Source organism: Mastigoproctus giganteus, chromosome 5, assembly GCF_048544385.1.
Source record: "Mastigoproctus giganteus isolate SK-2022 chromosome 5, ASM4854438v1, whole genome shotgun sequence".
Lineage (NCBI taxonomy): Eukaryota > Metazoa > Arthropoda > Arachnida > Uropygi > Thelyphonidae > Mastigoproctus > Mastigoproctus giganteus.
This window is the reverse complement of record NC_143579.1, coordinates 71,404,155-71,418,617: the sequence shown is the minus strand read 5'-3', so window position 1 is coordinate 71,418,617 and position 14,463 is coordinate 71,404,155. Positions and strand designations below refer to the sequence as shown.

The 14,463-nt window shown below is 39.0% G+C and overlaps 1 protein-coding gene across 1 annotated transcript in view; it reads left to right on the top strand.

Annotated features, from left to right (window-relative positions):
* The window catches only part of LOC150085479 (isocitrate dehydrogenase [NADP], mitochondrial-like), a 153,196-nt gene that overhangs the window by 59,977 nt on the left and 78,756 nt on the right, over window positions 1–14,463 (top strand). The window contains exon 5 of the mRNA XM_090374064.1: window positions 5,267–5,413. Coding sequence (XP_090230190.1) covers window positions 5,267–5,413 — 147 coding nt within the window. The remainder of the gene's footprint in view (window positions 1–5,266; window positions 5,414–14,463) is intronic.

Here is a 14,463-nt window from a genome sequence, read left to right as displayed (position 1 = left end):
GACTTCTTCTTCCCTCAAATAATTTCTTCGGGGGACTCACTTCCCCGATGACGAGACACTCATTTCTGCAACGGAGTCATGGTTCAAAGACCAACCTCGCTTCTACAAAAACGGTATTCGTAGCCTCATCCATCAATGGGAACAGTGTGTAAATCTGCCCGGTGGCTGTGTAGAGAAGGACTAAAACCTGTGCCAAGATTAACAGGCTATCACCTCTGCAGCTAGGTTAGGGCGATTCTTTATTGAACCACCCTCATAATAATATCCCTTTTATACCATTAAAAGAGAGAATTATTATATGTTTCTGTTAAATTTTGCTAATGGTAAACACAGCCTAATGCTTTTTCACCAATCCTTGTTAAACAACATATTTTCCACTTCTGTAACAATTGAATCACCTAGAATTATAGCCTCATTTGGAAAAGGCTCTTTCTACCTTTAGTGTTCCATACCTGCAGCTAGATGCTTGTGAGTGTGTCCCCAGCACTTTTGCTTAGATGTATAATCCTTATCGCATATTGTAACTAAATTAGTTGTAAGTTTTCAAATATTTTTAATCCACTCTAAACTCCATTAAAGAAGACTCACTGAGGGCCAATGTTGCTTTTTTTGTGTCATTAGTAAATGCCTGTATAAAAATATCACTTTATACCCTTAAAAGATGACACATATGTTTTCGTAACTTTTGCTCATTGCAAACACAGCCTGATACTTTTTCACATCCTTGTTAAAAAAAAAAAATTTCAATTTCTCTTAACAATTGAATCGCCTAGAATTATAACCTTATTTTGAACAAGCTCTTTCTGCCTTTAGTGTTCCATACCTGCACCAGATATCTGAGTTTTCTGCCAGCACTTTTGCTTAAATGTATAATCCTTATCACATAACTGAGTTGTAAGTTTTCAAATGTTTTTGATCCACCCTAAAATCCATTAAAGAAGACCCATAGAGAGCCAACGTTTGATTTCCCCATCAATTGTCATAACTTTTAAATATTAATGATTTCATCTTTAACAGTGTATGGCATGCTCTCTAAATGTCTTTCTAAAAATATCTCGTTAAACTTTGATATAATTATTCGTGATAGTGTTGCACAGACACCAGATATATGGTGATACAGGAGCCTATGTAAATATAAACTAGTCTGTAATCAAGTCGCAAAGGAAGTTAGGCAAGCTAAGGCTGATTATGAGAGGCTCTGGCAAAGAATGCCAAGAAATGCAACAAAGACTTCTTTACTTATATTAACAGTAGAAAGAAGGGGTTGAATCACATTGGTTCACTTAGATCCTGCCCAGGTTGCTGACAAACTGAATAGGTATTCTGCATCTACATTCATGCATGAGAAGTTCTTTATTGTGGGGGGGGATTCCAAAAGTTCATCAGAATCTAAAAGGAAGCTAAATGGTTTTGTGATAACTGAGAGGAGAGTGGAAGAGGGATTGTTGAAGCTCACCATAAAAAATGTTCTGGGGTGGATGGGATCTATACAATTATATTAAGGGAGGCAGCAGAGTAAGTAAGCAAATGCTTAGCCATAATTATGAGAACATCTTTTGGATTCAGGAGAAATCCCTATGAGCTGAAGATATGCAAATGTATCCCCATTTTACAAAAGGGGATCAATGGGTGATGAGAAATTGCAGACTTATTTGCTTAACTTTCGTTCCGAGTAAAATAATGGAGTGTCTGATTAAAGAAATAATGCAGGATCATCTAGAGAGGAATGTGTTTATACACTGCAGTCACAGCATGGATTTGTTAAGGGGGTGATCTCGTATGACCAATCTGATTAGATATTATAATGCAGTAACGAAGGAACTGAATGAAAAGATAATTTGATATATATTTGGATTTCAGGAAAGCTTTTGATACTGTTGCACATAAAAGACTGCTCTGGACAGGGCCGCCGCCAGTGGGTAGGCGAGATAAGCGTCGCTTACGGGCGGCAGTTGAAGAGGGTGCCAACATTTTTTTAAATATTGTTTTCTGATTGGTTAACACTTATCAGTATTCAACATTTAGGGTGGCATATTATATTTTGCTTACTAGCAGCACATAGGAGTGCAGTGCTACTGGCTCTGGGTAAAGGGATGGTTGAGTGGGAGACGACAGGAGTGGTTATTAATGGGCAATTTGCTTCATGGACATTAGCCCATGAAGAGCACTATCTGTCTGCATGTACCACCTCAACTCCTAGTTGTGCATAAAATGGGGTATAATACCTCAACTAGGAGTTGGTGTTACACACCATCTGTCTGCATGTAACATCTGAATTCCTAGTAGACAAATTTTCTGCTTCTCCTTCCCCTTCCATAAAATTTCTAGTTCTCTATACACTGATGAGCCAAAACATTATGACCATGAGTCGTTAATCAAATCGAAGCAACTGCAGGTGAACTACTGCGAAGGTCGGGACACGATATAAAAAACGCCTGATACTTATCTCCGTTAATCAGTGTTACTCTTGTTCTTCAGATAGGAAAGGCAGCCGACTTAAGTGAATTTGGCAAAGGCCAAATTGTAATGGCCAGATGACTGGGTCAGAGCATATCCGAAACGGCACGGCTGGTGGGGTGCTCGCGGTTAGCCGCAATTAGTATCTACCAAAAGTGGTCGGGGGAGGGGGGATCATGAACCGCCGGCGAGGTGTTGGACGACCACGGCTCATTGATGCTCGAGGTGAGCAAAGGCTCTCCCGGATGGTATGTGGCAACTGTGGCACAACTCGCTGGTAATTGGAATGCTGGTGACGAGAGTAACGTGTCACAACACAGTACGGCGCCTCCATAGCCAGGTAGGAAGGAGCAGCAGTGTGTAGCACACGCTTCTTGATTAGACCGGGGTTCGAGCCCGTCACCACCAAATACGGAGGATGCGGAAAGGTCGGGGAATGACCACCGCATATTATGGAGCAATATGGCCTTAGTTGCTAATGCTCCTAAAAACCAAATAATAACAACAACAACAACAACACAGTACATCAAACTCTGCTGAAAATGGAGCTGCGTAGCCACAGGCCACTCCGAGTGCCCATGCTAACCGTGGTTCACTGGCGACAGCACTTAGAGTGGGCACACGAGCATCGAAACTGGACCTTGAGTGATTGCAAGAAGATCGTCTAGTCTGATGAATTTCCTGTTGCACCATGTGGACAGCCGGGTATGTGTGCATCATTTACCTGGGGAAGTGATGGCGCCTGGATGCACCGTGGGATGAAACCAAGCCGGTGGCAGCAGTGTCATGCTTTGGGCAATGTTCTGCTAGGATACCCTGGGTCCAGTCATCCATGTGCCGGACACTCTGGCGTTTACCACCTACCTAAACATCATTGCTGACCAGGTACACCATTTCATGGCAATGGTCTTCCCCTTTGGCAGTGCCATCTTTCAGCAGGATAATGCACCATGCCACACCGCCGGATTGTTCGAGACTGGTTCGTGGAACATGAGGAAGACTTCCAGGTATTGCCCTGGCCTCCAAATTCCCCAGACATCAATCCCATCGAGCATCTGTGGTTTGTGTTGGAACAGCAACTCTGATCTGCGGTGTCTCAACCATGGACCTTACAGGAGTTAAAGGACCTGCTGGTTACGTGTTGGTGCCAGATACCACAAGACACATTTAGAAATCTTTTTTTGCATTCATGCCTCGCTGGGTATGAGCTGTTTTGGCTGCACGTGGAGGACCAACATCATATTAGGTAGGTGGTCATAATGTTTTGGCTCATCGATGTATATAAATGAAGTATGTTTTTAGATGTTTGGGCATTACACAATAAGGAAAAGTCAGATTGGCACACAGGTGTTTAGCAGGTTCTGTTGGTCCAAGGAGGTACAATTCTTGATATACATAATTCCCTCCAGTTCCATCATACAGATATGTTGCTATAAATTTGGACAGACCTCCAATCTTTTTCAGAACTTATTTAGAATTTTCTAAAAGATCTTTGCACTAAATTTCATAACTTGTATCTGAGTTTGCCACCTCTCCCAATTTTGTCTTCATTTCTACAGGTCATAGAGTGATAAAGAAAAATTAAAACTTCCTTTCCGTTTTGAGGCAATAATATAGTATGGTGTTTTTTAAGAAGGTATAATTTACAAATCTGTTTAATATTTATACAGCACTACTACAATGTAACATCAATGCCAGGGGCAACCACATTAACATCTACATTATAATTTACTTTTGCAAGTATCCCATGTGCAGTTAGTGTTTTCATTGATGTATTTTTTGTATTCAGAAGCAGATTCATGTACAAGTGCATGAGGCACTAGTAGGGATATCTCTTGAGAAGATACCTGTAGTGACTCACCTATTGGCTTTGCACCTTAGGATCCCTAATATCCTAAATCCATTCCTCTTTTTATTACATCTCCAGTTAAGGAAGGCAGAAGAGAAACTGTGCATCTACAATAATTACTCTTGGATAATAACTGAATAGACCACAGGTAGAGAATACATTAGCTCAGTAGTTTCCGAGCTTTACATAATTATACTTCCCTCACTGTGTCTGCCTTCTTTACGTTGAATGTTTGAATTGTAAGCAGACCATACAGTAAATTACATGGAACATACAGATAAATGCATTTTCGTTTGCACCCCACCATGGGGGGAAGGAAGTAAGGGTGGGTGCCCCATACTTTGGAACCCTCTTCAATAGCTAGTTCCAGTAAGAGGCATGGAAGTTTTTCTGTTGAAAAATTAGTATTTTGGCATAAGGTATAGTTTTTAGATTATCTTCGGGACTTGAACACATACCCACAGTCTATCCGAAACTGCAGTATATCGAGGTTACACTGTTTCGTGTACTACAGTGTTGTAAGTAGTGTTGATGGGGTACTGAAGCAGAAAGAAACCTGTAAAAATAAATAATTATTGCAAAAACAAATCCTGGTATTAATTTTTTTTTTTTTTTTTTGTAATAAATAATATGTATTTATATGTAAATTAATGAAATTCATTTTTTCATTACAAAATAATGTAAAATTGTATTTTTACAAAAGAGAAAAGTTGCAGGATTCCCTTCGCTACTTCTCTCCTCCCTCCTCACTCCCCATCATCTCAATGTCAGAGATTTGGCATACCATTCACAACCCCTTTGAAACACACCTAAAATATAATGCAGTGCATAATACATTGCCTAGCTTGTTTTATTTGCCATGTGATTACTGTATATATGTCTGTAGTTTATATATAGTCATCTGCTTTAATAAGCACTATTCATTCTGATACCAGTTGATTTTGTGCATTTTCTCTTTAGTACAAAGCTACAGATATTGTAATTAGCAAGCCCGGGAAAATAGAGCTCGTTTTCACTCCTGCTGATGGAGGTGCACCAGAGAGAACTGAGGTGTATGAATTCAGAGATATGGGTGGGGTAACAATGGGCATGTATAATACAGAAGAGGTAATTGTAATTTTTTTTTCTTATTTTAAAAGTTATATTTTTATAACAACTTTTTTTTTGAGAATAGATATTATGTTTCAGTGATGTTTGCATGCATCCAGATTTTGTACTTAACATTTTTCCATTTAAAAGTAAAAGAATTAAAATTAAAAATGTTATCATATATGATATTAGACATGTAGCATAACACAATAAAAGTCCATTTATCCGATATCTAGACATATGGAAAGCTCAGTGACACTTATCCTATCCTCCCATTATAGCACTACATTCAGTTACCTGCAAAAATTCACAATCAGCTGATATTAATTTTTGAAATTAGCTGCTCTTATACCATATGGATAACAAAAATAGTTTATTGGGTGCTTTAATCTGTACTACTCGGATTTTGGTCCTTGAAGGTGTCGCAGACACCCTCAAGGACCAAAGTCTGAGTAGTACAGCCAAAGTTCTCTTAGATATGCCAGGCTTTGCTTGCTACCTGGGAGTCTAAAACATTGATGGAACTGATATTCAGGTGACACTCAAGTCAAGTGTCACCCGAATTCAGCAAAGTCCGGTCAGTCTGTGACAGCCAAATCCTCTGCTTGCATCTTCACGATGATGCAACTGTTAGTAACCCTGGGTATAACCCCCATGAGGAAGTCCTGAATACAACGCCTAGCACATTGGTTTGACCACCCAGGTGCGAACCAATGTAAGCGGGGGTCAAGGTGTGGCGCCCACACCACACGGAGGAATGCTGCCCCTTTGTGTTACCAGGGAATACTAGGTGGTACACGACTCATCAACCAGTGCAATACCACCACTTTGCTTATTGGAGGCTTGAAGTGGTGGATCCCATGTTTAGTCTCCAGGCCAAACTCCGGTAAACCTTCCCCTACCTCTTCCGTCATGCAGTATGATTGATGTCTTTTGAGGTTATGATGGACATCATCTTAAGATCCAATCTTCCTGATACAGCTCTAAAATGGTATTAACAGGTTTCCCACTAGTTATTTCACTGGACCGAACCTATTGGTAACTCTCTAGGAGGCTTCCAGATCAACTAGTGTATTAATCTTGTTGCTTCTACTCTGGAAGAAGTCCAATTAGTGTGTATGTGGGGGGCATTGTCGAGGCCATGTTACGTCAAGGATCTGAGTATATTCTTACCATGTGTGTGCTACATCCAAAGCTTTTCATTACTTCATTCAGCATTACCCACCACACACTTTTTCTTACTATTGTGTACACCATGAATTATCAATCTGATAAAGCAAACTTATCTGTGAAAAGATCTAAATCCCCCAAACACTTCCTCAGTCATTTCACAAAAATAAGTGGTCTCAGTGATGTCCATTTCAACTTACAGTCTGCCAAACCCTATGTACTTTTTCTAACAAAATCCCAGTTATCGGCTGATTCATCCACTCATTTCAGTTGTCTGAATTATTCGCTGTATAACTGCTTCACTTCAAAGGTGGTACTTGTGCATATGTCCTTTCTAATATTCCCTGTCAGAGACTTAATCATTTGGAATCTTCTCTGGCTTAAAATCTTTCTACCACATTCTGTCAAATTCATTTATTGCCTCTATCGTTCTCCAACTCCACTAATCACTTGGAACTCTTTGACTTCCTCTCTTAAAAACTTGACTTTCTCCAGTCCAACTTTTCTAACAGTGAGGTAATTTTCCTTGGTGATTTTAATATTCACAACTCCAGCTGGCGTCCATTTTCTAGTCACACGGAGTCAGCTGGTTGAGATGCTGAAGCTTTTCCACATGCTAATGCCATGCACAGATTGTTCATTTACCTACCAGAATACCAGACAATCCTAACCACACAACCAACATGCTTGATCTTTTTCTCACAAATGAACCTTCTAAGTACATGATAAAGGTGGGTGGTCCTCTAATCAGTGCAAACTTGATTTTCAACAGGCTAAGAGTTGAAACCTTAATTCTTGTCCAAATGGTAGCCAAGCATTCTGGCCTCTTGCCAAAGCTATTTGCCACATCTTTTGCCCATCTCTGTTCCCACATCTGCCAAAATCAGATTGTTCTATTGCCACTTCAGCCAAGGATAAAGCTTAACTGCTAGCATCCTATTTTCCTTCCAACTCATGTATTAATGATCTTGGTGACAAATCCCTCCGATCCAATGATCTTCTCATTGCAATTACTTCTACTCTTTCTAAACTAATGGAGAAATCAATTAATCGCCAACTCTCAAAACTATCTAGAAACAATCCATCTGATCAACGATTGCCAGTCTGGATTCCGTGAGTGTCGATCCACTGATGATAATCTGGCTTTTTACTCATCTATGGACAAATTGAATAGAAAAGTTTGGTAAAACTCAAGCAGTTGCTCTTGATATTTTAAAGGTTTTTGATCACGCTTGGCATAAAGGTCTTCTCAATAAGCCTCCATCTTATGATTTGCCAACTGTTTTTTGTAATTGTGTATCCAGTTTTTTCTCTAACCACTCACTGCAGGTGATGGTAGCTGACTCTGTCTTCTTACTTCATCACTAATGCTGGTGTTCCCTGAGGTTCAGTTCTTTCTCCCACTCTCTAACTCTTGTATATTAATGACCTTCTTCCATTGACTGGAAATCCTATCCATAGTTTTGCTGATGATAGCACATTGCACTCCACCTTCCAGTTTGAGAAACTTTATCCTACTTAAACAGCTTCACCTTCTTGAATATCCACTACCGATTCATTAATGCCAGTCTCCAGTGGGGCAAAGATAACTTAGTTGATTTCAGTCTTGTCTTATATTCTCGCAAAAAAGGAATCGTCTTCTCCTTTGCTTATCTTCAGTGACACTCCAATTTCTAGACATGATCTTATATCTCTTTTGGGGATTACCCTGACTTCTAACCTCTCTTGGCATAAGCACATCACAAATATTGCTTCCTGTACATCTTAAATAATCTGGGTTTTCTCTTTCACTCTCAGAATTACTTTTCTTCCAAACAGCTGTTCACTCTGTACAAATCGCAAATCTGCCCTACCATGGAATATTGTTGACCCCAAATCTCAAGCTTATAGATTCCATTCAAAAGAGAGCAGTTAGATTAATTAATGACTCATCTGTAACAGAGTCTCTCCACTCTGTCTCACAGATGTTCTCTTTTTGCTACATGCCTTTTCTATAGATATTTCTGTGGGCACTGTTGTTCAAATTTGGCTTCTATAATTCATACTCTTTCTTTCAAAGCAGTTTGAACACGTGTGGCAAACAGAAAATAGCTGCCACTGTATATGCTTGAAAACTTGTTATCATATGTTTATTTGCAAATATTTCGATGTCCTTTGAAAATGACTGTTAAAACTTATGCATATAGTAATCAGATACCTTGAAGAATCTGTTACCTACCGATTCCAGATAATGAAGCTTTTACCGTATTTTTTTTTTTTTCTTTTTTTTTTTACGCAAATCCCAAACACGAGGTATTAGAACCTATAGTACTGTACTTAATACCGTGCATGGGCTAGAGATCGAGAAGACATTAGACTTGAACACTTCTGTAGACTAATTTCCATGGAAATATGTATACAGGAAGGTTGTTCCGGAAAACAGCAGTTGAATGAATAAATGAGGAACATGAAAAGTTGTTTCTGTGAGTTTGAAATTGGACAGTAAATGGATGTTGGCTGATGGCAGCATGTGTTCAGACTATTTTGAAAGAGAGAGAGAGAGCAGGAATTATAGAAGCCAATTCAGAAGAACAGTGCCTGTGGAAGTATCTGTAGAAACGGCATGCAGCAGAAACAGAACATCTATGAAACAGAAAGTGGAGAGAGAGAGAGAGAGTCTGTTAGAGACGAGTCATTAATTAACTTAACTGCCCTCTTCTGAATGGAATCTAGAATCCTGAGAGAGGATTTGGGGGGCCACTGCCCCAGATGTGGAAACAATATTCCATGGTAGGGCGGATTTGCTATTTATACAGAGTGAGCAGCTGTTTGGAAGAAAAGTCACAGCGAGAGCAAAAGAGAAAACCAAGTTTTTTAGATGCACGGGAAGCAATATTTGTAATGTGCTTGTGCCAAGAGAGATTACAAGTCAGGGTAATCCCCAAAAGAGATATATCATTTTGCTTAGAAATTGGAGTGTCACCAAAGATAGCATAGGAGCAGAAGAATCCTTTTAGCGAGATATAATACAAGACCGAGTTTTAGAAGGGTTGAAATCAACTAAGTTATCTTTGCCCCACTGGAGAATTACCTGGAGATCGGCATTTAAGGAATTGGTAGCAGATATTCGAGAAGTTGAAGCTGATTGAGCAGGACAAGGTTTCTCAAACTGGAAAGTGGAATACAATATGCTATCATCAACAAAACTATGGATAGGATTTCCAGTCAACAGAAGAAGGTCATTAATATACAAGAGGAAAAGAGTGGGGAAAGAACTGAACCTTGGGGAACACCAGCATTAGTGGATAAGTTAGAAGATAGAGCCATCTACCATCACCCTCAGTGAGTGGGCAGACAGAAAACTGGATAACCAATTACAAAAAACAGTTGGCAAACCATAAGATGGAAGTTTGTTTAAAAGACCTTTATGCCAAACACGACCGAAAGCCTTTGAAATGTCAAGAGCAACTACTTGTGTTTCACCACACTTTCCATTGAATCTGTCCATAAATAAGTAACATAACATCACCTGTGGATCGACACTGGCAGAATCCATACTGGAGATCGTTGATCAGATGGAAGGTTTCTAGATAGTTTAAGAGTTGGCGGCTAATTGATTTCTCCATTACTTTACCTTAGAAAGAGTAGAAGTAATTGCAATGGGACAATAATAGGATGGGAGGGATTTGTCATCTTTTTGGGAACTGGCTGGATATGAGCAAATTTCCAAGTAAAAGGAAAAACACCTTTGGAATAAAAAAGTGGAAAAAGGCGGCAAAGAACAGGACTAAGTTCAGGAGTGCAGGTTTTGAGAACAAGTGGAGATATACCATCAGGACCTGGAGCTTTCTTAGCATCAAGATTTGTCAAAATCCTTCTGACATCCTTATGACGGAACAACACAGGAGGCATTGAATGGAGTGTGCTGGGAATGGTAGGAGAGGTTTTACCAAGACTAATACATGAGTTGGAAGAAAAATGGGATGCTAGCAGATCAGCTTTATTCTTGGCTGAAGTGACAATAGAACCATCTGGATTTGACAGAGGTTGGAGCAGAGATGGGCAAAAGTTGAAGCCAATAGCTTTGGCACGAGACCAGAATGCTCGGCTACCATTAGGGCAAGAAGCAAGTTTTCTACTCTTAGCCTGTTCGAAATCTAGTTTGGACTGAACAGTAGCTGCTTTACAATTGTTGCGAGCTGTGGTGCAGTGAGAAAATGAAACTGAAGAATTGGAAACAAGCCGATTACGATATGCAACGTTTTTCTCTTGAACAGCCTTGGCACATTTATTGGAAACCAAGATTTAGATAAAGGAACGAGATTTTAAAGTGGAGTAGTATGGAATAAAGGATTCCATTCCTACAAGAATAATTTCACTGAGACTATCTGAGCAAACATTGACCTCAGAAGTTTTGAAACAGTAATCCGAACTAGGAAAAGAAATCTTGCAGGTTATCCCATTATGCATTCTTGTAATGCCAAACAACACTAGGTTGGGAATAGCCATGAGATAAAGGCTCCGTTGCAGAAGAGACAATCACCAAGTTCTGGTCTGAGGTGCCTAATGGACTCGAAGGGTTGTTTGTGAGAAAAAGATCGAGCATGTTGGCTGTATGGTTAGGATTGTCCGGTATTCTGGTAGATAAATGAACAATCTCTGCGAGGTCACTGGTAATTGCAAAAGCCTCAGCATCACGACCAGCTGGTCAGTGTGACTAGAAAATGAAAGCTAGCTGGAGTTGTGAACATTAAAATCGCCAAGGAAAATTACCTCGCTGTTAGGAAAGTTGGACTGGAGAAAGTCAAGTTGCAAATAGAGGAAGTCGAAGAATTCCCAGTGATTAGTGGAGTTGGAAGAACTGTAGAAACAACAGATGAATTTGACACAATGAGGTAAAGAGATTTTAAGACAGAGAAGATCAAAAAGAGGAGATTCCAAATTACCAAGTCTCTGACAGCGAATATCGGAACGGACATATACTCAAGTACTGCCTTTGAGGCAAAAGTAATCATACAGCAAATAATTTGGGCAACTGAAATGTGTAGTGGTTGAATCTACCGATAACTGAGATTCTGTTAGAAAAAGTACATGGGGCTTGGCAGACTGGAAGTGGAAATGAACATAGTTGAGATTAGAAGTGAGACAAGGTATATTTGTGAAATGAAATAGGAAGTGTTTGGGAGGTTTAGATCTTTTCACAGATAAGCTTGCTCTATTAGTTTGACAATTCATGGTGTAAGAAAAAGTGGGAGGATATGCTGTATGAAGTAATGAAATTTTTGTATATGGCGTACACATGGTAAGAATATACCCAGATCCATCAAATAACGTGGCCTCGACAATGCCCCCCCCCCGCATACTCACTACTTGGACTCCCTCCAGTCACTACCTGACAGAGTAGAGGTAGCAAGATTATACACTAACTGATGCGGAAGCCTCCTAGAGAGTTACCAATAGGTTCAGTCTGGTGTACTAACTAGCGACTGGCCTGCGAACACCGTTTTAGAGCTGTACCCTCGAATTGGAAGTTTGGATCTCACCAAGGTGTTCATCATAACCTCAAAGGACATCAATCATACTGCATGATGGAATAGATGGGGGAGAGTTGACTGGAACTTTGTTCTGGAGACTAAACATGGGTTCCACCACTTCCAGCCGCCAATAAGCAAAGTAGTGGTATTGCACCAGTTGATGAGAGTCATCTACCACCTAGTATTGCCTGGTAACACAGAGGGCAGCATTCCTCCATGTGGTTTGGGCGCCACACCTCGACCCCTGCTTACATTGGTTCACACCTGGGTGGTTACCCACAGTGCGCTTGCACATGGGGGTTATACCCCGGATTACTAGCTGTCACAGAGAGTTTGAACTTCGCCTAAATTAGGTACACTTGACTTGAATGTCACCCGAATATCAGTTCCATAAGCGTTTTAGACTCTGAGTAGCAAGCACATCTTGTCTGGTATATCTGAGAGAATGTCTGCAATAGCCTCAAGGACCGATACAATGTAGTTAATGTTAGGATTGTCCAAACTTGAAAAAGTATTATAATCTAAATGATTCAGTGTGGAAAAATTATGCCAGCTTTTTTATGTAAAATTTATTGTAATAGAATAATCATAACTATAGTGTGATTAGCTACTTACCTGTGAAAGAATAATATAGTTCTAAAAAGGAAAATTGATCTTAAGTATTCACATGCTGACAGGAGAAATCTTGTTGCAGGAAACATTCACAGACATTCTACTGGAAGGGTAAAAGGTAGAATATTGTTCTCACAGTGTTTCCAACACTGTGAGAACAATATTCCATTATAGGGCAGATTTAAGATTTATTTAGGATGCAGAGGAAGCAATATTTGTGGTGTGCCTATGCCAAGGGGGATTTAAAGTCAGGCTAATCTCTAATAAATTGAACATTAGAGATAAATATGAACATTAATTGCAATAAATAAATGATAAATATTCATAAATACAGCATTTCAAACCACTCACGTAGCTTTACAATCCAGTCCTATTGTGTGTGCAATTCAGGCAGATGAGGGGGTCTCACTGAATCACAATAAAATACAGTTGTTACCATTTTGACATTACAAAACATATTTGTGTTGCTCTTCATTTTTGCTGTCTTGTCTAATTTTAAACGTATCCTCCTTATTAATACTGTACAGCATGCCAAAATGACGTAATTATACGCAGAGTGATGTTAATAAAAAGAAACAGTGAAGAGGAATAACATTGGAAGCAAAATGAGACCATAAGTAAATAGGCGGCCGGAGTGACTGTTAAAGAACCATCAACGACAAGTATGCATTTAGTCGATGATGATGAATAAATATTCTTTAACATTTGTATGACATAAATAATTTCTTTATTATTGTAATTTGCTTGATTTTAAAGACTGTTTTGGATAAATCATTGTTTAAGTGTAAACTGTTGTTTTGTTTACATTTATTTTGCATTACTATGGTCAAATTTCATTATTGAGAACTTACCCCTGTTTTTAACATTACATCTATGTGAAGTACATTCCCACTTTACAAAGCGTGCACTAGGAACGAATTAATTCGTAAAATTGGGAACTACCTGTACTTAGCTTTCATTGAAGCTTTTGATACTGTTCAATATGAATGAATGATTGTATAAATTGAAGCAGTGTGGCATTACTAACTGAGCTTCTGCTTAGGGATAAAGGGTTCGGTAAGTGATAGAAGAAAAAGCTTAGTCAAAAATGGCCACTGCTCTGTGTACTAAAGGCATGGCTAGGGTACCTCTGGATTTAGTGTAGCTCTCTTACTCTTTTTAATATTTATTAATGATATTGGTGTAAGAATTAAAGTTTGATATCTAAGTTTTCATATTAAAAAAATTGGGCAGGGTATGTGATAACAGTAATCAATATATGCTACGTCAACAAGACCTGGATGAATTAGGCAGATGGACTGAAAAATGACAGTTAACATTTAATGTTGATGAATCCAAGGTGTTGCATTTGGGTAGCAGTAATCCTCAAGTAACGCACTATTAGGGTAGGCCCAAAGTCAAGGTAGTTGATATGGAAAAAATCACATGTATTTTCTGAAAATTATGATCTACAAAATTTCTCTGTAAAGCTGTTCCCTTTACAGAGAAGAGGTGATTGTCTCACATTATATAATGCTATAAAAATTCTTAACTTTTTTATATTGTTTGAGTTTTTTATTTTTTTTTTATTTTTATGAAAACCCCAACATGTAAGGTATTAGTACCTATAATACTTAACTGTGTATGGGATGTAGTTTCAGGAGACAGAAGATGCTTGTTGACATTAAACTTGGAATTTTTGTAGATCATAATTTTCAGAAAATACATGTGAAGGAAGGTTTCCAAAAAAAAGTAGTAGAAAGGATGATTGAAGGAGTGGAAAAGTTGGTTCTG